At 37.0% G+C, this 25383-nt stretch overlaps 1 protein-coding gene across 3 annotated transcripts in view; it reads left to right on the forward strand.

The window, feature by feature from the left end:
• The window catches only part of PSEN1 (presenilin 1), a 59952-nt gene that overhangs the window by 4537 nt on the left and 30032 nt on the right, over positions 1-25383 (forward strand). The window contains exons 1-5 of one of the 3 annotated variants that reach the window (XM_010976546.3): positions 452-574; positions 3701-3782; positions 3875-4014; positions 20004-20257; positions 22309-22450. In XM_010976546.3, the coding sequence (XP_010974848.1) occupies positions 3928-4014; positions 20004-20257; positions 22309-22450 (483 nt within the window). In that variant the 5' untranslated portion in view covers positions 452-574; positions 3701-3782; positions 3875-3927. Of the gene's footprint in view, positions 1-451; positions 575-3700; positions 3783-3874; positions 4015-20003; positions 20258-22308; positions 22451-25383 lie in introns of those variants that run through there. The other 2 variants (XM_010976545.3, XM_010976547.3) reach the window with 2 other exon arrangements.

The raw sequence follows: 25383 nt of genomic DNA on the forward strand, positions 1-25383 counted from the left end.
TTCTCCTGGGCCTTTTTTTTTTTTTTTTAGGTTTTGTAGTTGCTGATCAGAGAAGGATTTCTTTTTCCTTTTATCTGATCGAGCAAATGTTTTGAGAAAAAGGAAATGGGATGGCAGTGAATTCAAGTATTGTGCTTTGTCAGTTTCAGAAAGTCTCTAGCAGGTGGCCAGAGAGAGAAAACACCAAAATCTATTTACATCCCTACTCCCACTCCCTCTGCAATCCAGGTCACATGAGAGATCCTCACTTCTCAACAGCTATCTTTTCTTGTTCTCAGGGCGCTGCTAAGAATGTTATAAAGTCCACTAGTGTCTTTTGCCACGCTGCGGAACAATGGGGTTGTTGACCTTCTCCATGCAGTCATCAATTGTCTTCAGCTGTTACTGGACCAAAATCAAATCTGGCTTTGCTTGCTCCTTTCATTGTACCAACAGTCTTTGTTCACCAGGCCTGACTGAAAATTTAGCTCGCTAGCCCTGTTGCCTGCCTATGCTTCCTACTGAGCTCCATGTACAGAGCAGCTCTTCCAGGGAGGGTCACCCTGCAGCTGTGATCTTCAGCGCATCAGTGGAGGTGTGAGTTTTCTCTGGGTTAACTGGCAGAGACCTGGGCGGGGCATCAGAAGATCTGGCTGTTACTTGCCTCTTAATTGTGCACTGGCAAATTGTTTCACCTTTCTTGCGCCTTAGTGTTTCACATATAAATACTGATATGCCTTTGTGACAGTCATCCCTCAGTATTCAGAATTGGGGGACTTTGAGAGCAGAGAAGTGGTTCCAGGACTCCCACTAACCCCCACCTGCATGGATACCAAAATCTTCAGATGCTCAAGTCCCTTGTGTAAAATGCATAGTATTTGTATATAATCTACACACATCTTCCTGTATACTTTAAATCATCTCTAGATTACTTATAACGCCTAATACAATGAAAATGATATGTAAATCATGGTAAGTGCAGTGTAAATGCTATGTAAATATTTGCTGACCCAGGCAAACTTAAGTTTTATTTTTTGGAACTTTCTGGAATATTTTTTCAAATATTTTTGATCTGTAATTGGTTCAGTCACATATGCAGAACCCTAGGATAAGGAGGGCCGACTGTAGTATTGGGATATGCTGAAGTGACTGCTATATTATTGATGATTCTTTTAAGATTTGTCTGAGAAAGCTCCAATGTGATAGTCAGTTTGTGTGGTTTCTTGTAATAGCTGAATAGATCCTGTAAGCATAAGGCTAATAATGCAAACTACTTAAATTAAAATGACCAGATTCTCATTATAGCTTATTTGAAAAATAAATAAATAAATACTATGACTATATGACTATATAAGGAATGCTTTTTGCACTTCAGTTTTTAATTTATAATTCAGTTATTGAAGTCTAAGATCTCATTTATTACTCTTTTAAAAAGATCTCATTTACTTCTAAGCAATAGTTTTACTAGTAATAAAAATCAGCCCAGTGTTTCTTGATGCTCACTGTTGTAAACTCCTAAAGGGCAGGGATGAAGTTTTACACAGAGTCAACATATTGTGATACCTGAGTTTTTGCTTTGCTCCTTTACTTACTGGATGTGACCTTGGGCAAGTTTATGAACTTCTGTGTGCCACATTGCTTTCATCTGTAAAATGGGTGGAGTGAACATAATTAATTAAATCCTCTCAATGTCTGTCTTTGATTTTGATATAAGTAGATAGCCAGTAAACTATTTAGTGAATGGGTAATCACTTGTCTTCTATTAATATTTTACCTGTAAATGTAATGCACTTTATTTATTTTTTTATTTTTGCCTGCATTGCCCTTTCTTGCCTCTTGCTCGTTTTGTTTCTGAGGGATCATACAAGAATATTAATGACAGATTTCTAAGGGTTTTTCTGTAATTAAGCTAGCCTTTAAATGACATGGTATAATCTTCAGAGCAGCCAGTGGAGGTTACGAGTTGCACCTTTTTCTGTTTACCATCCTGTGACATTTCTGGGTTAGCTGAGGTAGTAGGTACTGTACTAAATGTTTTTATGGAAAAGAAGAGAATAATATGTGCTCTGTTGCTGATCATAAATGCTACATTAATGTTAATTTTTCAATTAGATAGTCAGCTTTTAAGAATCTGGAAGCTGGGGGGAGGGCAGTTGCTCAGTGGTAGAACCTATGCTTAGCATGCACGACGTCCTGGGTTCAATCTGCAGCACTTCCATTAAAAAAAAAAAAAGAATCTGGAAGCATAGGTCAGAACATTTACTTACAGTACTTTGAAAAGATAACTGTCCTATTGGAATCCACTTCTCTTTTGGGTAAGCTAACACACATATTGCCAAACCTTAAATATATTTTTGTGGGTTTACTCCCACAAAAATCTATTTGAATTATTAAATTGAAATATTTAGGAATGTGCACAGATCATAGGTATACAGCTCAGTGAATTTTCACAAACTGTAACCTCACCCTGTATAACCAGCACCCAGATCAAGAAACATTACCAATACCCCGAAAACTTCCTGTGTACCCCCTTCCAATGAGTAACCCCTGTAAAAGTAACTATCGTCTCTCTTTGCATTTTTGATTTACTTTATTTTTTAAACAAATTTACATTATATTTAAAACACAGTCACATAATTGTCTTGTGTAGTTAATAACAGTTTACAGTCCCTTCGTCTTAGTCCAGCTAACTGGGCTGAAGTTGGAGAGGAGGAGAAAGGTAGGCAGGTACATAAAAGCATGTAGGGTAGAAGGGAAAGCATATCTTGATTAAAAATTTGTCATGATTTGAATGATCCAAATATAGGCAATTAAGAGTTAATTTGAACCCAGTACCTTTCCTAGAGGAAAAAGTTGCTTTATGTGTTTTTGATGAAAGATCATTAGAATAAAAAAAAAAGGAGTATTTAGAGGGTACTTCTACCTGAAGCTAAAAGTGAAAATGAAACGGAACATTGACAAAATGCTTTCATGTAAATACGTACGTGGTAATATTTTGATACTGTAAGTGAATTAGAATACTGGTTAAGTATGCAAACAGATTTTTTCCTTCTATATTTCTGGAGACTTTCAATGAAAGGGAAAATTGAAGTCAAAGAATTAGCTGATATAAATTCAGGTAGACAGACAAATGGGAATGTGGGCCCCCAGGAGGGTGGACTCTGGGAGATAGGATGATGTGCATAAACAAGGCTGTGCCAGGATGCAGAGGAGAAGCTGGGAGTCAGGAGTCTGCAGTTTTTGTCCTGGTCTGCCCTATTGTGTACTTTTGAGCAAGTCACTGAATTTGGGTCCCCTTCTGCTTTTGTAAAAGAGGTATGTTACCTGTTTACCCTGCCTTGGGACATTGTGATAAGGAGAAAATGAGATGATAAAAAGGAATTTTGCAAAATCAAAAGCACTAGACAAATAATTTTACGGAGATATAAAAATTAGGTTGGATTGGTCAGCATTGAAAAGGAATGTTGATGAGAACATTCTTTAAGATCATTCAGCTCCCTTTACTCTGGATCTGAAATCATTAGATATCTTTGTGATTGAAAGTATCTGGTTTCTCAGGTAGATCTACTCATATCTTGAGCTGACAAAAGTTTGTCAGTTGAAGGTCATGGCAAATGTATACATTCTGGTTTACAAATTAGTCTTAAAATTATTTAATTGGTGTGAATGGATTTATTAGGATTTGACCAACTCTGGGTAACCTGGTAAAATCCTATTTCAGACCTAATCTGGGAGCCTGCAAGTGACAGCAGCCTGCGAGGTCCGTAGAAAGCTTGGCCTGGACGAGAACACATGAAAGAAAGGTTTGTTTTTGCTGAAAGTAACTTATAAAAGTGTTTCAAAATGAAAGTATCATTGTAATGCACGAAGGGTTGTTTTCTTTTTGCTTTTTCAGAACCCCAAGAGGCTTTGTTTTCTGTGAAAAAGTATTTCTATACAGTTGCTCCAATGACAGAGTTACCTGCACCCTTGTCCTACTTCCAGAATGCACAGATGTCCGAGGACAACCACCTGAGCAACACTGTACGTAGCCAGGTACTGTGTCAGCCTCTGCCACTGCCCTTTAAGACTCTGAATTCAGTGATCACCTTCCCTCACCTCCAGAGAGGCTCAGGGGCTGAGGGGCTTTCTCTGCTTTCCCAAATTTACATAGTTGCCCGACTTCAAGTGAGGGCAAAGCATGGTACCATTTGGTGCTGGGAGCAGAAGGCTGTGTGAGCATTGGGTGTTGGTACAGTTCCTCCCGGGCTCAGACATCACTTCCTCCAATGACACTTCTCCAGCTTCCCCAGCTGTTATTTTGCATGTCTTGCTCTTACTCTTCTATGGGCTGAGTACATGCTATTGACTTTTTAGTTTTTCAGTGCCTTTCCTGGTTCTTAACAGTGCTCAATAAATGCTCATTGACAGAATGCACAATGATGGATGCAAGGCTAAGTGTAGAAGTCCTAGGAGAGATGGAAGGAGAGAATCAGAAAGGGGATGTAATTCGTGACAAGGGTTGGAGACTCTTGACTGACTACACGCAGACCAAAGCTGCCTGCCGCTGTGTTAGCTAATCATTATAGATTGAAGGCAGAGTCCACAGATGGCCTGTGTGATGGCTGGGGAGTCAGTAGGATTTTTAGGGGTTGAGCCAGGATGGCAGAAAACACAAGGTCAGTGGGGGAGGGTATAGCTCAAGTGGTAAAGCACATGCTTAGCATGCACAAGGTCCTGGGTTCAATTCCCACTACCTTCTCTAAAACCGTAAATAAACAAACCTAATTACCACCCCTGCATAAAAAATAAGCAAAAATAAATTAAAAGAAAAAAAAAACACAAGGTCAGTTGTAAGCTATACAAGCTGAGGGGAGGGAGTGGAGGAGGCAGACTTTTCTGTTGGAACCAAAGGGCAGAACCAATGGAAGAAGGAGACAGGTTCTAGGTCAACAAAAAGAATTTTCTCACAATAACTGTACATCTGAAAGAGCATGGACTGCCTTGTGGGCTGGCGTGTGCTTGTCACTAAAAGCACTTACAGAGGCTAGAAGAGGACCAGCCAAATCTGCAGAGGGCTAGTTCATGGAATGAGCAGTGAACAGGAACACTAAGTGGTCTGGAAGTTCCTGTCCCACTCCAAATATATAGGATTCCAACTAAGGGTCAAAATGTGGGGAGGAAGGCTTGACAGAGTAGACTTTGATGGATGCGTAGGATAGGAATAGAGCAAACTGGGAGGTCATTACTGATAGAAGAAATAACACTTGTGGAGGAAAATTTTTCCTACAATATAAACTGACAGGGAGGCTGAATCTGGAGATACATCTTCAGAGGCAGATCACACTGTATTGCTAGAACATTTTTAAACAAGTGAAATAAATTTTAAATGAATATCAAAGGAAACCCTGAAAGGGAGCACCTGAAGGATGGGGCGGCAGGGGTGCCTGGTTCATAAGAGGTGGTACAAAGACTGATCTTTCTGGCAGCGCATCTGCTCCTCTGCTGTGTGTTGACAGCTTGACTTTTTGCTGTTCCCTAGGAGTGGCCTTTTGAAAAGTTAGGCTGGGCTGAATTATAAAGTTCTTTGGATGCAGGCTTCGAAAGTTTGAAGGCTACAGACTGTACTCATTTTCAGACTGTTACTTCAGAGGAAGGAGAGGGAAAGTGGAAACAGCAGACTTAGTCGGGTCTCTTGGTACCCCTTTCTTAACCAGAGCAGCTCCTATTTTATCTGCTTTGCATCTTGATCTTCTGTGGATCTCTTTGAACAAATGATTCCACAGCTAACAAATTTGGAAAAAAAAAAACACTGTTATATGTCACTCATCTGTCCCAACCCTCCAAAGACATCTTATCTCAGAATAAAATCTGGTCTAAGAGGTTTTAACCTTCCCTTCCTTCCTCCCCACCCCCTCTGTTATCTCTTACCACCCTCTCCCTCCCTCACTGCTTCCTCAGTCCTGCTTCTGGACCTGGGTTATCGTCCCAGTCTTCTCCAATGGCTCCCTTCACTTCCTTCAGGTTACTGTATCAGTGAAACCTTGCCTTCCTCGGCTCCTGCTCCCTTCCGTGCCACCGGGCACTCCCTATGCCCTTCCTCTGCTTTACCCGTGCGTAGCACTTACCAATATTTCTAGCATACTGTCTGCTTACACGTGATTTGTTTACCTGCCTCCCTCCAAGAACAGTGCTTAGTACACAGTGAGCTCTCCACTGTTAGTGTAGTGTTGTTCTTATCCCTCACACTCAGATTTTGTGGGGCTTTCATAGTATTTCTTTCCTGCCTTTTTTTTTTTTTTACACCTTTCTGATTGATAAATTGAAAAACAAGGGTGCTCTAGAGGAGGTATAGTTGACACAGGATTATTACTGACAGTTCCATGTGTTCCTGGTTTAATTTTAGCAAGTCTTAGACCTCACGTTCTCAGTGGTACCTTCCAGATCTAATAGGGCACCACTGTCTAGAAATTCAGGCCTAATTAATTTGGTTAATTTTCACTCTGCTATTGATAATATGATGTCAAATAAATTCATCTTTTGTTTATCTCCTTAAAAATACTTTCTACAGCTTACAGAGATCTTATGTATATATCCTCATATTTTCCAGTTACTACAGGATAGGTATTATTCCCTATTCCAGTTAAAATGGTTGTCCAAGACAACATAGAAAATTAAATGACAGACCTGAAACTTAAAACTATGGTTTCTAATTTCATACTCACTCCAGTGTTCTTTCTGTTCTTCCACTGTCTTACCCCAGAAAAATGTTGTAATACTGAAAGGAGATATTGTATGAAAAAAATACTGGAGAAGAAAAAAATACAAAGTCTGTGTATTCATTTTGCACCAATGTGCTTTAAAAAAAAATCCCAAAGAAAGAAGAAAAGAATCTCATCATTAAGTTTTTTAGCTATAAAGAAGCCATTGTGCAAGTGTATGCTCTGGCTGGTTATGAAAAAATGGGGGTAGGTTCAAATTTAAATTGGACATAGAAGACGTGTTTTTGCAGATTAACTGAAAGCAGCTCTTTTATTTCTGCTGTTGAATAATGGGGTTGTTAAATACAAGTGCAAGAAGACAAGCCTCTGCAGGCATAAAAAATCCTTACCAGGCTTATTTCTTTATTTACTCAGGGCTAGTTTAGAGGAATCAAAAGGCAATTGAGAAATATGAAAGTTTGAATCTTTCCATATAACTCAGGAGAGGAAATGATCATACTGAGTGTTTTCAGTGTGTTGGACTCTGCTAGATACTGTCACAAACATTGTGTAGTTTTAGGGCCTTGCATTTTGAGGACATTTACCGTAAATGAGCAGATTTTCCTTCTGTCTTCCCCTATTTTGAATAGCTACTCTATTAAAGTGCTTACCTATGTGAATATATCCTCTAGAATATACAAGCATGCTATTTTACATTAGATATTACAAAAAGAAAGGAAAATTCATTTAAAAATATTTTTGAAACTGCAAGAGATGTTAATAACTTCCCTACAGGCTATTCAAAGATTGTTGTAAAGAAGTGGGGACTCTGTTCCTTTCCTCTGCTCAGCATCTCCCTCCATGCTCAGGAGCACCCCTCATCTTGAGCTCATACCATGAGGCAATCCTTTGAGTCTGGGAAAGAAGTAAGAGGGTAACCAGATATTAAAAGTTATCCAAGAATGCTGATTAAATTGGCATTTAGGGATTGTGGCTGAGTGACATGTAATCACGTTCTTCAGAGGGAAGAACTAAGTTTGATCCGCTTGTAATTTGAAGTAGCTGTGTGTAAGTTTAGTTTAATTTAGCTAATTTTGTGACTATCTCATTCTTCCCATCTGTAAAATTAGGTGATTTGCTAAATAAATTCTCTTCTAGAAGTTTTGGTGTAACCAGAAGTTTTTTCTTTTTACTGAAGTTTACAATATTGTATCAATTTCTGGTGTATAGCATAAAGTTTTAGTCATACATATACATGCATATATTCCTTTTCATATTCTTTTTCATTGTAAGTTATTACAAGATATTGAATATAGCTCTCTGTGCTATATAGTCGAAACTTGTTGTTTACCTATTTTGTATATATAGTAGTTAGTATCTTCAAATCTTAGACTCCTAATTTATCCCTTCCTACCCACTTACCCCTGATAACCATGTTTATTTTCTATGTCTGTGAATCTGTTTCTGTTTTGTAAATAAGTTCATTTGTGTCACTTTTTTAGATTCCACATAGTGGTACTGTATAATATTTGTCTTTCTCTGACTTAATTCACTTAGTATGACACTCTCCAGGTCCAACCATGTTGCTGCAAATGACATTATTTTATTCTTTTTCATGGCTGAGTAGTATTCCTGTGTGTGTGTGTGTGTGTGTGTGTGTGTGTGTGTGTGTGTGTGTGTGTGTGTGTGTGTACACGTACACACCACATCTTCTGTATCTAATCATCTGTCAATGGACTTTTAAAAGTTGCGTCCATATCTTGGCTGTTGTAAATAGTGATTCTGTGAACATTGGGGTGTATATGTGTGTGTGTGGGGGGTCACTTCTTTAAAGTGTGATAAATCCTGTAAAATTAAATGGAATGCTAACATATAACTATTGAAAGTGGTAATTAAGTACTTGGGGCCCTGAGGAAAAAAGTAAATGAAGGGTGCTCTAAATTTAAAATGAATTGGGTCCACAGGCCCAGTCAGCCTTTGGATGATAGTGTTGTTGTACTGTTTATAGTATTGAATTTGTTTCCCCATTTATGTCACAGGAAAGTAGGAGAAAAAGAACTTAAAATCTTGGGGACTTCCAGAGAAACATGTTTGTTTTCTTATGAAAGTAAAGTTAGAAATCTTTGGCACAGATCTTAATAGTTTGTTTTTAAAAAAACACACAACAAAAAAACAAACTCTAGGTTCAGGCCTAACACAACAGCACCATAAATGTTGACTATTATCTCTAACCAGTTGTAGCAACCTGTCAGGGAAATTCCAGCCTTCCTTGATGATAGAGCAGTGGTTAAAGCTCTAACTCCAGCTAATCACAAAGCTTGGGCAGGTGCTGGATGGAATTCTCCATGCTGTTGGAAACATATTACGAATGATTAATAAACATTTTCAAGTTTTCCACATAACTTGCCAGTTTTTCAGTTAAGCTGCTCTTTAGTTTTTCCTACAGTGCAGACTCAGGAGCCTCACATTTCTAATTGTGGACATCCAAACAATATCTATAAAGTGTTATAGCATTGATACTTTTTCTTATAAATAAATATGCATCTTAAGTAAATAAATAATATGCAGACTATAAATCTATCAACATAATGGAATACAATGTAAATTTTTAGGCATGTTGACTTATTACATGGGAGTGTATGCATGAAATACTATTTGATGAAAAAAATAGGGTGCAATATTTGTGAATGTTCACTATAACTATGTACCTGTGTGTATGTTGAAAAACACTAGAATTTAAGATGTTGTAAGAATAAGTTGTTTTCCTTGTAAAGTCATCTAAGTTCATATTCAGCAATACAAAATTATAAACTTAAGTATGGCAAAAACTGCCGTGAACAAAGTCAAAAAACAAACTGGGCAAAGGCTTATAATGCCTAATGACAGATATATCTTAATATATAAAAAAATCTTATAAAGTGAAAGGGGACATGAACAAGTCAGAAATGATATTACCAAAAAATACAAACAATATATGTATATGAAGGAAGAAGAAGAAATATAAATGGTAGTAAATATATGAAGAGACTAGTTGGGGGAGGGTATAGGTCAAGTGGTAGAGTGCAAAGGTCCTGGGTTCAATCCTCAGTACCTCCTGCAAAGGAAAAAAAAAAAAAAACTTAATTACCTCCCCCACCAAAAAAAAAAAAAAAATTTGTTCCTCCCTCCCCTCCTCAAAAGTCAGTCTGTGATTAATCATGATCATAATAGACTAAAAAGAAAACACTAGTTAATCAAACTTACTAATAATCAGAGACATGGAAATGAAGACCTTTCATTTTTCACCTATCAGTGAGCAAAGATTGATCCCCGTTGCTACTAAAGGTATGGGGAAATAGGCATTCTCATTTGTTGTTCACAGGACTTAAATTTGTGTTTATTTGGAAGCAAGTTGTCAGTTGAGTCTACTAAATACACATGCCTTTTAGAGATAATGTGGCAATTAAATCTAAAAGTCCACATACCTTTTGACCTGGCATTTCCAGTTCTAGATTATCCTGTAAAAACATTTACATAAGAGTGCCAGGAAATATAGACAAGAATATTTACTGAAACATTATTTGTAACAGAATTTTGAGATAACCTTCCAAAAATATTTATAAACTTTCATTTTTACTATTTCTTTTCATTACAGAAATAAAACTAAAAAACAGGGGCGAGCAGGCAGAAAACAAGGTTCTGAAAAAAGGGCAGGTTCTACACTATATTAAAAATCCCTCCATGATTTTTGCTGTTCGAGAGCTACTCTCCCTGCTTGAGGGTCCACGTGCCTTCAGTGGCTGGACCTATAGTTTCATCAGGTTCTGAAGTAAGGAGAAGGGAGAGAGAATTAAAATGAAGCCTCTGACTTAATGGTGTAGGAGCCCTGAGGAATCTGGCTTCTTAGGAACTCACTTCCCACATGCTCACCACTTCCCTTAAGACCCCACCCTCCCTGAAAGTTACAACATTTATATAGTGAGTAATCCTTCCTCTGCCGCTGAAATGAAATCGTTTGTAGTGGCTACAACACTGGTTTCTCTGAAACTTAAAATAGCCTTTAAGGACAAAACTGCAGGCAGTAAAAAGATCAGTGGTAGCCACGGTATAAGGGAAAGAGAGGGGGCAAACAGGCAGAGAACACAGAGGATATTTAGGACAGTGAAACTATTTTGTATGGTACTATGGTGGATGCATTTATTACACACTTTTCAAAACCCATAAAATGTACACTACCAAGAGTGAACCCTAAAGTAAACTATGGACTTTGGGTGATAATGACATGTCAGTGTAGATTCATTGATTGTAAAAATGTCCCACTCTGGTGTAGGATGTTGATGGAGGGAAGGCTCAGTTTTGCTGTGAACCTAAAACTGCTCTGAAAAATAAAGTTTTGTTTTGTTTTTTTTTAATTAAGAAACAGAGGGGAGGGTATAGCTCAGTGGTAGAGTATGTGTTTAGCATGCACAAGGTCCTGGGTTCAACCCCCAGTACCTCCATTAAATAAATAAACCTAGTTTCCTTCCCCCTCCAAACTCTCCCCCCAAAAAGGGAAAAAAATTAAGAGAAATGAGCTACCAAGACACACATACAAGGCCTTTATGTTCTCATCTTTTAGAAATATATACTAAAATATTTATGAAGGAAATATGTTTGAGTTTGCCTCAAAATAATAGTGGGGGGCAAAGTGGTTAGGAAAATAGATGGAATACTAGCCATTAGACAATAAGTGCACATTGGGCTTTATTATATACTCTGACAATATTTGTTTTAACTTTTTCCATAATAAAAAAGTTTGTTTTAATTAGCATTAAAGATAATGCTAAGTCATCATTCTAATATTTAGCCAAGATTTTTCATTTTGGAAATCCCTCAGTAGTTCTAGGGTCACCTTCTTAATGTGACAATTTTCAAAGGACCTACATACCTCTTTGAGAAAAATACTTTTTAAAAAACAGCTTTTTTGGGATGTAATTGGCATTAGTGAGCTGCGCATATTTAAAGTATAGAATTTAATAAGTTTTGACATCTGTATATACCCTTGAAAACACTACCACAGCCAAGATAATGATCATAACTATCACCCCTAAAAATTTCCTAGTTCTAGAATATGAAAACAAATATATGTATGTTCATGTATGACTGAAGCATTATGCTGTACACCAGAAATTGACACAACATTGTAAACTGTCTTTACTTTGATAAATATATATATAAAAAAATTGCAGAAGGTTCCTGGTTCTACTTAATCTCTCCCTCCTGCCCCTCCCCAACTATTCCCTATTATAGCAGGAAACCACTGATCAAATTTTTGTCTCTGTATTCTAATTTTCATTTCCTAAAATTTTATATAAATGAAATTATACAGTGTATATTCTTGTCTGGCTTCTTTCATTCAGCCTAATTTCAAGATTCATCAGTGTTACGGCATACATCAGTAGTTTATTCCTTTTTATTACTGTGCTGTATTCCATTATATGGATATACCACAGTTTTTAAATCCATTCGCTTATTGATGGATATTTGCATTTTTTCTGCTTTTGGGTTATCACAAATAGGCTGTTATGGACATTCATATACAGATCTTTGAATGGTCATATGCTTTCATTCATTTTGAGTAAATACCGAAGAGTAGAATATGATCCAATGTGGTAGGTGTGTATTTAACTTTTCAAGATACTGTCAAACAATTTTCTGAATTGGTTGTGTAATTTTGCACAAGAAGTGTATGTTTCTCCATATCCTCATCAGCACTTGGTACAGTATTTTCAGTTTTTTAACCCTTACTAGTATCATTGTGGTTTTAATTTACATTTCTTTGAATAATGTTGTTAAGTATCTTTTCATGTGCTTGTCCTCCTAATATCTTTTGTGAAGTATCTATTCAAATTTCTTGCTCAGTTTTTAAATTGGATTGTTTGTTTTCTTATTGAGTTTTGCAAGTTCTTTATATATTCTGGATACAAGTCTTCTATGATATATTTGATTTGCAAATATTTTCTCCCAGTGTAAGGCATGCCTTTTTATTTTATCAGTGTTTTTTGAAGAGCACAGAAATAGATCAATTTAAATATTGATGAAGTCCCTTTTATCTTTTTCCTTTTGTGAATCTTTTTTTTTTTTTTTTTTTTGGTGTCATATCTAAATCTTTACTTAAGTTCTCAGAAGTTTTTCTACATTACTTTCTTCTGGAAACTTTATAGTTTTAGGTTTTACATTTAGGTCTGTATAGTGATTATAATTTTTTATATATGGTATGAGATATGGACCAAAGTTCATTTTTCTCCATTTGGGTAAACAGTTGTTTTAACACCATTTTGTTGAAAAAGACTATTCTTTCATCACTAAATTGCTTTGCACCTTTGGCAAAAGTCAGTTGTCCATATAAGTGTCAGGCTGTTTCTGGGCTCTCTATTTGGGCTTTTTGTCTTTTTGCCAATACTACATTTTTTTTTTATTACTGTAACTGTATAAGAAATCTTGAAATCGAGTAGCCTTAATTCCCCAGCTTTCAAAGTTGTTTTGGATGTCCTTAATTTCCATATTAATTTGATAAACATTTCTACAAAAAATCTGCTAGAATTTGATTATGATTGCATTGAATCTATAGATCAGTTACGGGGAGTTGGTAGAACTGACATCTTAAGAATACTGAGTCTTTCAATTTATGAACACAACAGTATATCTCTACATTTATTTGGATCTTAAAATTTTTTTAATTGTGGTAAATGACATACCATAAAATTTTAAATCTACCATCTTAACCATTTTAAGTATATAGTTCAGTAATATTAACTATATTCACATTGTGGTGCAATAGATTTCTAGAACTTTTTTGACTTGGAAAACTGATACTCTATACCTATTGAACAAAAAATCCTCATTTCCTCCTCCCCGCAGCCCATAGCAACCACTGTTACATTTTGGGTTTTTTGAGTTGGACTACTTTAGATACGTCACATAAGTGGAATTATATGGTATTTATCTTTTTGTGACTTGCTTATTTTACAGTATAATGTCCTCAAGGCTCATCCATGTTTTAGCATGTGACAAGATTTCCTTCTTTTCTGAGGCTGAATAATGTTCCATTGTACAAATATATCACATTGCCTTTATCCATCTGTTGATAGATATTTGCATTTCTTCTATTTCTTATGAATAATGTTGTAATGATCATGGGTGTATATCTCTTTGAGATCATTGCTTTCTATTCTTTTGAATATATACCTGGAAATGGGGTTGCTGGATCACATGACAATTCTATTTTTAAATTTTTGAGAAACTTGCATACTTTCCTGCACCATTTTACATTCCCACCAGCAGGGCACAAGGGTACTGATTTCTCTGCATCCTTGCTAATACTTTTTATTTTGTTTTTTTGGTAGTAGCCATTCTGACGGGTGTAAGACGGTATCTATTTATAGTTTTGAATTTCTCTAGTGACTAGTGATATTGAGCATTTTTCTGTGCTTGTTAGCCATTTGTATGTATTCTTTAGAGAAATGTTTATTCTTTTGCCCATTTAAAAATCAGATTTTTTTGTTGTTGTCAAGTTGTAAGATTCTTTATGTATTCTTTATGTATTCTGGATATTAACCCATTATCAGAAATATAACTTGTGAATATTTTCTTACATTTTGTGGTTGCCTTTTTACTATGTTGATTGTTTCTTTGATGCATGGAAGTTTTAAAGTTTGATATCTCATTTGTCTATTTTTGTTTTTTTTTTTAATTGAAATATAGTTGATTCACAATATTTTGTTAGTTTCAGGTGTACAGCAAAGTGATTCAGTTATATATATATAGTTATATATATATATATAACTATATGTATATAGTTTTCAGTTAATTTTCCATTATAGATTATTATAAGATATTGAATATAGTTTCCTGTGTTATACAATAAATCCTTGTTTATCTATTTTGTATATAGTAGTCTGTATCTGTTAATCCCATATGCCTAATTTATCCCTTCCCTCCTCCTTTTCCTCTTTGGTAACTGTAAGTTTGTTTTGTCTATTTTTGCTTTTGATCTTTAATTTCTCTTAGCAATATTTTGTAGTTTTCAGTGTACTCATGTATTTGCAGTTCCACAAGACGATGCTCAGGGTCAGTGAGTAGCTAGAAGGACTCACAGATCTCAGAAAAGCTGTTTTACTCACTGTTACAGTTTATTACAGTGAGAGGTTACAGATTAAAGTTAGCAACAGTAAAAAGCGCATTTATCAAGGTCACAGATCCAGGAGACATCAGGCCCAAGTTTCCAGTTGTCCTCTTCCAGGGGGAGTGGTGTGAACAGTGCTTAATTCTCCCAGGAACAGTGTGTGACCACATGCATGCAGTATTGCCTCCCAGGGAAGCATACTTGAGCCATGGTGTCCTGGAATTTTCCTGGGGCTGGTCATGTAGACATGGCTGACCGTAGTCCTCTAGCCCCCCCCAAGGTCAAGGAGATACCACGTGGCCCAAGATACCCACTGTGGATCATACTGTTAGCAGTGTAGCCCAAGGCCTCATATAAACAGAAGCACTCTTAACAGGCAGGATATTCCAAGGGCTTAGAGGTTATTTTCCAGGAACCAGGTCATATCTGTCTTTGGCATGTACAGGGTTTGGACACCCTGACCTGCTGAGTTAGTCCATTAGAGTACAAAAGCCCTTTCGCATCCTTTTATTCTTCAGGTCTCAGCTCAAACGTCACTTCCTCAGAAAGATATTCTCTGGTTACACTATCTGTAACCATGTGTTTATCACACCACTGTATTATATAGTACTGTCCCAGCCTGTAATTATCATGTTTATTCTGTCTTCCCCTGCTTGAAATCAGTTCATGAGAGAGGTCTTGTTGACTACTATATCCCTGTACATAGCTGACATTCACTGTTTTTTAGTTAATAGGTATAACTCAAACAAAATACCATAAGCCAAATAGAAAAATGGCCAAGGATAGGAATACTTAGTTCATGGAAAAAAATGCTCATCTTTCCTAATAATAGGAGAAATAGAAGTTAAAATTACACAAACCCCATATTTTACTATCTATCAGACTGATAAAAATCCAGGCATTTCACATGTTTCATACTACGCTGACAAGGGCTTGTTGAAATAGTCACTCTCCTGCATTGCTAAGTCTTTAAACTGGTACAGCTCATAAGGAGGGCTATTTGGCAGTATAAATCAGCATTTCAAGTGCATATATACTTTGACCCAGCAGTTTTACTTCAGGGAATTTATCCTACAAATACACCCCCATACATATGAAATAACTTACAGGGGCATCCTTTACAAAAGTGTTTGAAACAGCAAAAAATTAAATGTTCATCATTGGGGGATTGACCTAATACATAATAATACATTCATGTACTGGCTATGTAGCTGGTTAAAAAAATTTTTTTTTAATTTTTTTAGAGAATAAGTATATTCTTTAGTGATGTGTAAAAAAAAATCTCTAAGATACATAGTTTAAAAAAGAAAGCAAAATATAGGACAGTGCATTTATTGTGCTACTATTTGTGTGGACAAGGAGGATGAGAATATATATTTGTATTTGCTTGTATATACATAAGGAATCTGAAAACATTTGCCATAGTGGGAGTTTTTTTTTTTTTTTTTACTATATACATTTTTATACTCCTTGACTTTTGAACCATATGCATGTTTTACCTGTTTAAATAAATAAACTGTATTGTTTTAAGGCATTAATAATATAACTAGTCTTAAAAATAGTTCCAAAGGACTACTGTAAAGAGGAAGGGTGTGTGGGTGTGTGTATTAAACAAAGCTCTAGTATTCCATATCAGCTTAGGGGGCAGGGCAGGGTGGGGTTGGCTAATGTTCATTATAAACCAGAATATCCAGTTGAGTACCATGAATGAGCATATAATGATTGCCTCTTTCATACTAGATTCACCCAGACTGCTCATGTAGTCTGGTAGGACAGCTGTGGTGCCATAAAAAGAACACAGGTTTTGAAGCAAGAGACTTGAGTTTGATTCCTGCCTCTGCTATTTTCTGGCTGTGAGATTTTTGGATCATTTGCTTTAATGTTCATCTACCAAAACCTTCCACCATATGAAAAGAACAAATGAGGTGATGTGAGAGTGCTTTATAAATTATATAAACACTTTATATAAATTATATAAATGCTTTGTAAATACTATAACAAGAGAGCTGTTATTACTTGTATTTTAATTTATATTGAGCATTAATCAGCTCATCAAGTTGGTCATAATTATATTGCTGAATATTGGCATAGTAGTAGTCACCTCCTGAGAAAACGGAAGTGTGAATTACTTCAGCTCTCCTGCCCCTCAGCTGTCGGTCATACTGTGCCCCTGTTCTCCAGATCAAACCTTCCTCCTAACAATTTCCTTCCTACTGAACTTCAGTGACTTATGTTCAGCAAAAGTTATCTTTCTTGGTGATTAGGGTATATATTTCTATCTTTTGCAATAGTCTCCTTTCTGTTCCTCATAGGGTTTGAATCTTCATGATGTTTGTTCCATAAGGTCAGTTACTTCCTGGTCTCCAGGCTGAGGCGGAGGGCACCAGTACCTTTGTAAGGCCAACTCTTCTCCCTTATTTTGTTCCCCTCCATTTACCCCCTACCCTGTTTCATTAGTTATCATCTGTCTTATATCATCAATCTCTTCCTGTACTCCTGACTCTGTACTTTGATTTGACAAGTATGCTCAAGTCTCTTAACATCCCTAAAATAACTTTCAAATTTGAATTCCTTCTGTTGTCACATTTTTTTTCTTCAAAGAATGACTGCCTTTAATTTCTCAGTTTCCATTCATCTCCTAGTCCATTATGATTTATGATATGACTTCCCTCTGAACTGTTTTACTTTTATAAAGATGTTGGTGAACATCCCACTGCAAACTCAGTGGCTTTGTGGCTCTCACCCTGCCTGCTGATGACACTTCTTTGAAATGTGCTCTTCCTTTAGCTTCTGTGATATATTGATTCCTGGGTTTTCTTCCCTCTTCCCTGTTCTCTTTCTTGCTGGTTTTTCTCCTGTTGCCTGCTGCTTACGCTTAGGGATTATTCACACTTCTCTCCTTGATCGCCATCTCACTCTGTATTTTCCTTCTACAGCTGTTATGTTACATTAATGCCCAACGTGTCCATCTATACTCTCTCCCTGAGATTTCATCCATTTCCATAGTTATAGAAACTAATGACTTCCCCCAACTCTCTTCTTAGCTTGAAATTCTTATTAATTGCCTTTGGATTTGACTGTCTGGTTGCAGTACTTCAAATTTACCACCTCCCTAACTAAAATCTCCCTCCTCTCCTCCAGGCTGCTCATCTTGTGTTCCCTATGTCTGTCAGTGCCATCACCACCTTTCTAGTCCCTTATGCCAAAAAACTCCAGATCACCCATGACTCCTTCCTGACCATTCACATGTAATTTGCCACAAAGCCCTATAATTCCGCTTTTGAAATATTTTTCTCATGTCTCCTATTTTCCATCTGCCATCAGTCAAGTTTCTTAAAAATGAAACATAACCTGATGTGTCACTTCCTCAACCTTAACAATTTTTATGACTTTCTGTTGCCTTCAGGACAAAGTCTGAAGTCCCTGACATGGCAAACAAGGTTCTTCACAACCTGTTCCTAACCTTTTTTACTGCCACCAGCCCTGAATACCCAGTTCTCCAGCCAGCTCAGGAGTACCCATTGGTTTTCTGCATCAGCCTGGCTCTTCACTTTCACACCTCGATGCTGCTGTTCTTGTTGTCTCTGTCTGGAGCTCATTCGCCTCCACCCCTGAAAGTTCTGCTCAAGAATCGTATCTCTTATGTTGCCTTTCTTGGCCACATGAAATTAATCAATCAGTCCTGTAGCACTTTATTCATACCTCTAATAGAATAGTCCTTAAAACTATCTTGTAAGCTCCTTGAGGACGGCATCTAGATCTTACTGATTTTAGTATTGCCACAGCAGAGTACCTGGAACATAGAATTCTGATAACTATTTGAGGAATGAATATATTGAAAGTAAAGTGAATGAGAAAGCCCACACTGAGTCTGCAGGGCTCCCATGTTGGCTGGTGAATGACACATTGAGAGGTGGTTAAAAACTCAATTTATGCAGTCACACACACCTGGGTTCACACCCTCTCTGTATTACTTACCAGCTCTGGCTGTTTCCTTGCCTGTCCAGTTGTGGTGATGGGGTGGCTGTGAGCATTGAAGGTAAAGCACATACAATAATCCCTGGTATCTTGTAATAATTTTAAGCTGTTATTAAGTGTGTAGTGTATTTTTAATGAATAATAGTAACTTATTACTATTAGTTAGGCTTGAACTCTGTAGTCACAGTGAGGTACAAGAGTGGCGTGTTTTCACGTGATCTTCCTGAAAGAACCGTTTCTTAACCAAGCTGATTACATCTTAGCAGCAGCAGTGACTGTCCGTCTTCACCTCCTGTTTTATTTACATCTCTGTGAGGAGACCTAGTGCTTGTTATTTTTCTCCTGTTATCTATTATTTTTATTATTGTTGTTAGTGCTCTTGGGTTTCATTCTACCCTTTTCGAAAATTTGGAATTTTAGATACGAACAGTAATACCAAAAAGGAGGTTGAACCTGAAGAATATGAAAGGATAAACCCAGGATAAGGATGAAGGTAACAAAGTGGTGTTTGGAGTAAGAGAAAAGTAGAACCTAAACGTGTTTCTAATTTCATTCCATCATTCATCATGTGTTTATTGTTCCCTTCCTCTATACAGGGCGAGGTGAGAATGGAGAGGGGTGAGGGTGGGAGGGCATCAGAATTGTTAAGGCCTAGTTTCTCTCTCATAAGATTTTTTTAGTTGAATATTTTTGGGGATAATTGTAGATTTACATGCAATAGTAAGAAATAATACAGAGAGATCCCTTGCACATCACTACAAGGATTTTTAAGTTTTACTAATAATGAAGGTGAGATAGTTCCTTGTAAAGGTGATACGAAACCGCAGGTAGAAAGCACCTGATGATTTTGAAAAAGGCGAGAGTACTCTGCTTGCAGCTGCAGCCAGTAACGAAGGCTTCATTGCAGGTGTCGTTTTTAAGTCACACCTCAGAGAATGAGTACAACTGTATTGGGTTGAGAATGGAAGGAGAGAATGAGGTGAGCCAAGAGCCAAGTGAAAGGGCTCCTTCAGTGGACAGTGGTAAATAATCTAAACTTTTAAACTGAAGAAACTAAACACTTCTCGTAAACGGATTCCTTCTTGCCAAGTTTCTAGAACTCACGTGATGACGTGCCTGTTGTTAATCTCAAGTCTAATCATTACATTTTCTGTCTTTGATAGAGAATACCTTGATTCTGCTGAGAGTCTAACTTACTGGAAAAGTTTCTCCTGTGCTTTCAGAGTGACAGTAGAGAGCGGCACGAGCATGGCAGCGAGAGGCGGAGGCGCGGCAACTCCGAGTCGTTATCCAATGGCCGAGCCCAGGGGAACTCCCAGCAGGTGGTGGAACAAGACGAAGAGGAAGATGAGGAGCTGACCCTGAAATATGGCGCCAAACACGTGATCATGCTGTTTGTCCCTGTGACTCTCTGTATGGTGGTGGTTGTGGCTACTATCAAATCAGTCAGCTTTTATACCCGGAAGGACGGGCAGCTGTATGTATGAGTGTTTTACTTTATTATTTTGTGTGTATGTGTGTGTTATGTATGTATGTATGTATGAGTATTTTACTTTATTATTCTCAAGGCCAGTGTAGAAGTCCTTCATAGCATGTCAGGCCTCTGCACTGAAGGGACATGAACACTAGAGAGTCCATTCTCTCTGATGGCCAGAAGCAGTTGATACTTTAAGTAGAGAATGAAAGCTGCAGAATTATATTCCTATATGGTGTCCCTAAATAGAGCTGCATTTATGTGGAATTGAGCAGGTAAGGAGTTGAGTAGTGATCTTTACCACCTCAGGCCCATGGGCCCATTGTTCTTCTCTCTGGAATGTTCTTTTCTGTTTCTAACATTGGTGGATTCATTCCTATCATCCTTCTTATCTTGGCTTAAATGTTAGTCATGTTAAGTCCTGAAAGATAACTTCCCTGATCCTCCTAACAGCATTAGGTCCTTCCTAGTATTCTTTCTCATAGCAACCTATTCTTTTTTGACTTGTCACAATATGCAAGTATATATTTATTTTCATTATTTAATGCTTGGTTTCCTTCTATGCCATAAGGCCTATGAGGGTGTTTCCAGGGTAAGGTATATAATAAATGGTCAGAAAAAAAAAGTTGTTAAATGAAAGGATGAAGAAGTAATGCAAACTGGCACAAAGTGCTCACAAAGTTGTGTGGATTCTCTGATGCTTCTGGTGTCTGGTGGATTGTCTGATGCTTCTTATCTCTAAGAAAAATGCTTTGATTCAGGTGTCACCTAGTTGTGTTTCTAGGACTCTTGTGGGGCTCAAAATTTTTAATGAATTTTGTAATTTAAAATTGGCAGGTGTCTGAAAAACTGTGGGTTCTGAAAGCCAAGCTTTAAGCTTTTGAGAGAAAGTCTAAGGCTTGAGTGAAGGGCAGGGGTTGGAGACAATAAGGAAAAGAGATTGGGAAGCGTTATTTGTGTTTGGCTGCAGATTATAGAACAGGGTTAGCAGGCTGTAGCCCACAGGCCAAATCTGCCTGCCATCTCTTTTTGTAAAGAATGTTTTATTGGAGCACTGCCATGTCCATTCTTTTATATATTGTCTACAGCTGCTCTCATACTACGATGGCGAGTCGAGTGGTTGCAACAGAGATTATATATGACATACAAAGCTTAAAATATTTACTCTCTAGTCCTTTACAGAACGTTTGCTGAGCCCATCACAGAAAATCAAAACAAGTGGTTTAAATGATGCACGGATTTTCTCTCTTCCACAGAGTAGTGCAGAGGTAGTAGTAGTTCAGGCTGGCGTAGTGGTTTCTCATTCATCAAGGACTCAAGCTCCTTTGGTTTTTTTTTTTTTTAATCTTCTTTCCTCTTGGTTATTTTGGGGTCCATTGTTGACACCAGAGGCCCAGCCTTCATTCAGACAGCAGGGAAGAGTAGGGGAGAAGAGGACATAAGACGTTTCTCTCAGCAGAACTACTCCTTTCTTGGAAGTTCCATACAACACATCTGCTTATAATTCATTGGCCATCAGTTAGTCTCATGACCACACGTAACCTTAGTGAAGGCAGAAATAAAGTCTTTAACTGGGAACATTGGCACATGGAATTAAAGCTTTTATGTGAATGAGCAGTGAGGGGAAGATGGACATGTGACATTTTCTCAAGGCAACTCCAGTTGCAATCACCCTACAGATGAAAGATAATGATAAGCCATTTTACCTTCTGACAACCCCTTGTCACCTACGTAGTTTATGTGGCAGAATCCAGCTCTTTAACAAATCTAATAAGCTGTGGAGAAAGAACATTTGATGGAGTAATTATCTCAATATAAAGTATCCACTAGATGGAGCCAGTGTCTGGCTCACATAGGTCTCCATACTTTGGATATCTCCTTTTATTTTAGCGTATAGCTATTTTTCTTAGGTTAAAAATTCTTGGCTAGATTGATGAGATGAAAAAAGTGACTTATATGAGTTGAATCAGGGAAACAAAACTGGTGTTGGAGGAGGGTGTGGTTTGTGATCTCCATTAACACTTACCTGGGGCTTTTGTGTTGTTTTATTATAGAATCTATACTCCATTCACAGAAGACACCGAGACTGTGGGGCAGAGAGCCCTGCACTCGATCCTGAATGCTGCCATCATGATCAGCGTCATCGTCGTCATGACTATTCTCCTGGTGGTTCTGTATAAATACAGGTGCTATAAGGTGAGCAAGAGACACAGCTTTGCTTCCCACCATGTTCTTTTTATGGTCGGGTTTTCCTATCACCTTACTTGGTCTAATAAAGAAAAAGATCTTATAGTCTAGAACTAAGTTAATTTTTAGTTTTTCCCCCTTATTTGTGGAACATTTAAAAAATACAAAAAGGCATAAATGGAAGACAAATGTTTTCATATAATACCACAATCTAAGTGTTTATAATGTTTTGACTTGCAGTATACTTAGGACATTCCAGGATATATCCTAAGACCTTTGTGAATTCCCTCATTGACAGATAGCACTATTGGATATAAATGTCCCCATAAAATGCATAATTTAAAAAAAATTCAGATTTTCAACTTAAGTATAGAGCAGTAAAGCCACCTTCAGACGCTGTGGTTAAACTCATTAGCAACTGGCTGTATTGCTGCTTCTGAATTGGTAGCCAGCCATTCCCTCACCATCTCTCCTGCAGGAGAACTAATTCTTTGCTTGAGGAATAAAAGCAGAGGAGGTTATGCAAGAAAGTCACAGGCCCTGCCCTCCCAGCCCCTGCGCCCTTAGCTCACTCTCTAGCTGAATGACTCACTTCGGGATTTCGGCCATCTGGCACATGTTTCAGATTTATGACAGAAAAAATGATAAATTGTTACAAGTCATAAACCTTTAGGCTCATTCTCAAATAAAAGAAGTAAATATTAACCTTTCAAACACTTAAGTTCTCTTCTCTTTTATTGATTTCTGTATATTCTTTAGCAGGGTTAAAATAAAATGTGTAGTCAGTATGTGTCCTTCTTTTAACTTTTACTTTGATGTAAGCATTTTTCCATATTATAAATTCTTAGAAAATATCTAATGGCTACATAATATTTGACTCAATGAGTCTATTGTAATTTACTTCGCCTAACTTCCCCGATGTTGGACATTTAAGTTGTTTCCAGTTTCTCACTATTCTAAAAAACAATGAATGTCTTTAAGCATAGAGCTTTTTGTTTTTCAGATTATTTCCTTAGGGTAAAATCCTAGGCACACAATTTCTGGAGCAAATTTTCTACGTATTTTTGACGGTCTTGGTATGCAAAATTTCCTTTTCAAAATGATAGTATCAGTTTGTACTTAACACTAGTAGTGAATGAGGCTGTCTTACCCCGTCTTCACGAGCACTGAGTTTAAAAAAAAAAAAAATCTGTGCTAACCTTTATAGGCAAAACAAAATGTCTTAATTTTAATTTGTGTTTGATTACTAGTAAGATCAGATACCTTTTCAGTGTTAACAAACTCTGAAATTGTACGGAATTTAACCTTGTTTGTTGAGTGGGTGGAAGTATTAACCTAAGTGATGCCCAGCTGCAGTTTGACCTCAGCATATGGAGACTGAAGAGGAAAGATGTATATGATGGTGACACGTAGTCATCAACATTCAGAAAGCCAAAGAACAAATGATGTAAACCTTTGCTGGGAAACATTCTCCTTCCCCTGTTTAAATATGCTTGTGTCTTAATTACTTCATCTTTTTTTCACCATATGTATTTTGTCTGCATATAAACGTTTACTTGCCAGTTCCATTTCTCTGCTTTATTGGACTCTCTTGTGACTTGTATCTGGATTACGTGCTACTTTTTGTTCTTCTCCTGTTATTGGGAATCACCTGAGATTTTGCATTCTTTTTTGGTGTTGGGAGACCTCTTTTCTGCTTCTCTAGCCAGAACTTAGAGAGTTTCTCCTGGAGCTCTCATTGTCTTGCTGATGCCCACCTGGGTTGTGTTAAGTTTGGCAGAGGAGGGTAATACTGGAGGGAAAAAGTGGTAAACTCATTGCTGGCTTCCCAGTACTTCTCATTCCCCAGACTTTAGTAGCTGTATGCATTCTATCCAGATTTTGTAGTTGCATTTGGTAAGAGAGACAGGGTGGAATATATTTTTACTCCATGTTACCTGGAACCTTTCTTGATGTATTTTTGGTCACTTTTTTGCATCTTTTAGTTAATGCTTCATATTAGTTTAAAAGGTTTCATATCAGTCTAAAAGGTTTATATTCAGCTGGATTTCCAAATTCACCCATTCGTTTGTGTTGTTTTGTTTTGCTTTGTAATGTTCAAGTCTTAGCAAGCACAGCCAATTCTATAGAAACATGTTTACTTTGACTCCTAGTATAAAAAATAAAAGAAGCTTTTGAGTCAGAAATTCAGAAACTTGCCAGGACCTGTTTGGCAATAAGCCCTGAGGATTTGTTATGTCATTGGTTGGTTGTGCAATATTTGTGAGAAGCACAAGAAGCTAAAAGACCAACCAAACCTTAAAAAGGAAGAAATGAAAAAGGCAGTTAGTTATTAGTTGCCGTTTGTTATAGATGAAACTATGTAACTTACTAAAACCCATGATTTCTGGCTTGGAAATTTGGGATTTAGAGGAGATTCTTGATGTCCTTTACGGAAGAGGCTCTCTTCTTTCAGAGTTTTAGTACAGGAAAGCTGGGCTAGAGATTTTTGTAAGATGAGAAAGTCCTGTTTTTTACCACCTGATGTTCCAGAAAAAGGGGAGGTGTTATTTTGTTATCATCAGAAGCTTTGAATTAGGTAATAATTCAGACAATTATAACATCAGTGATTAACCTAAATAAGAAAACCTTTACAACCATTATTTTAGGCAGAGGGCTAATATTTTTACAATATGAAGAGAACTTAACAATTAAGAAATTAAAGCTAATTAGAAATTAAAACTAATAAGAAATTTAAAAAACCCAAGCAGAGAAATTATGAGGGAAATATAGATGGCCAGGAGGAGAGAGAGGAGAGAGAGAAGGAGGAGGGAGATAAGGAGAGATGTGTATGTGTATTTCCTCACTAGTTAAAAAAAAAAAAAAAATACATATATATATATATATATATATGTTAAAAAAACAAATTAACATTTAACTTACTAAAGATTTATCAGACCTTT

This window comes from Camelus dromedarius, chromosome 5 (assembly GCF_036321535.1).
Source record: "Camelus dromedarius isolate mCamDro1 chromosome 5, mCamDro1.pat, whole genome shotgun sequence".
Lineage (NCBI taxonomy): Eukaryota > Metazoa > Chordata > Mammalia > Artiodactyla > Camelidae > Camelus > Camelus dromedarius.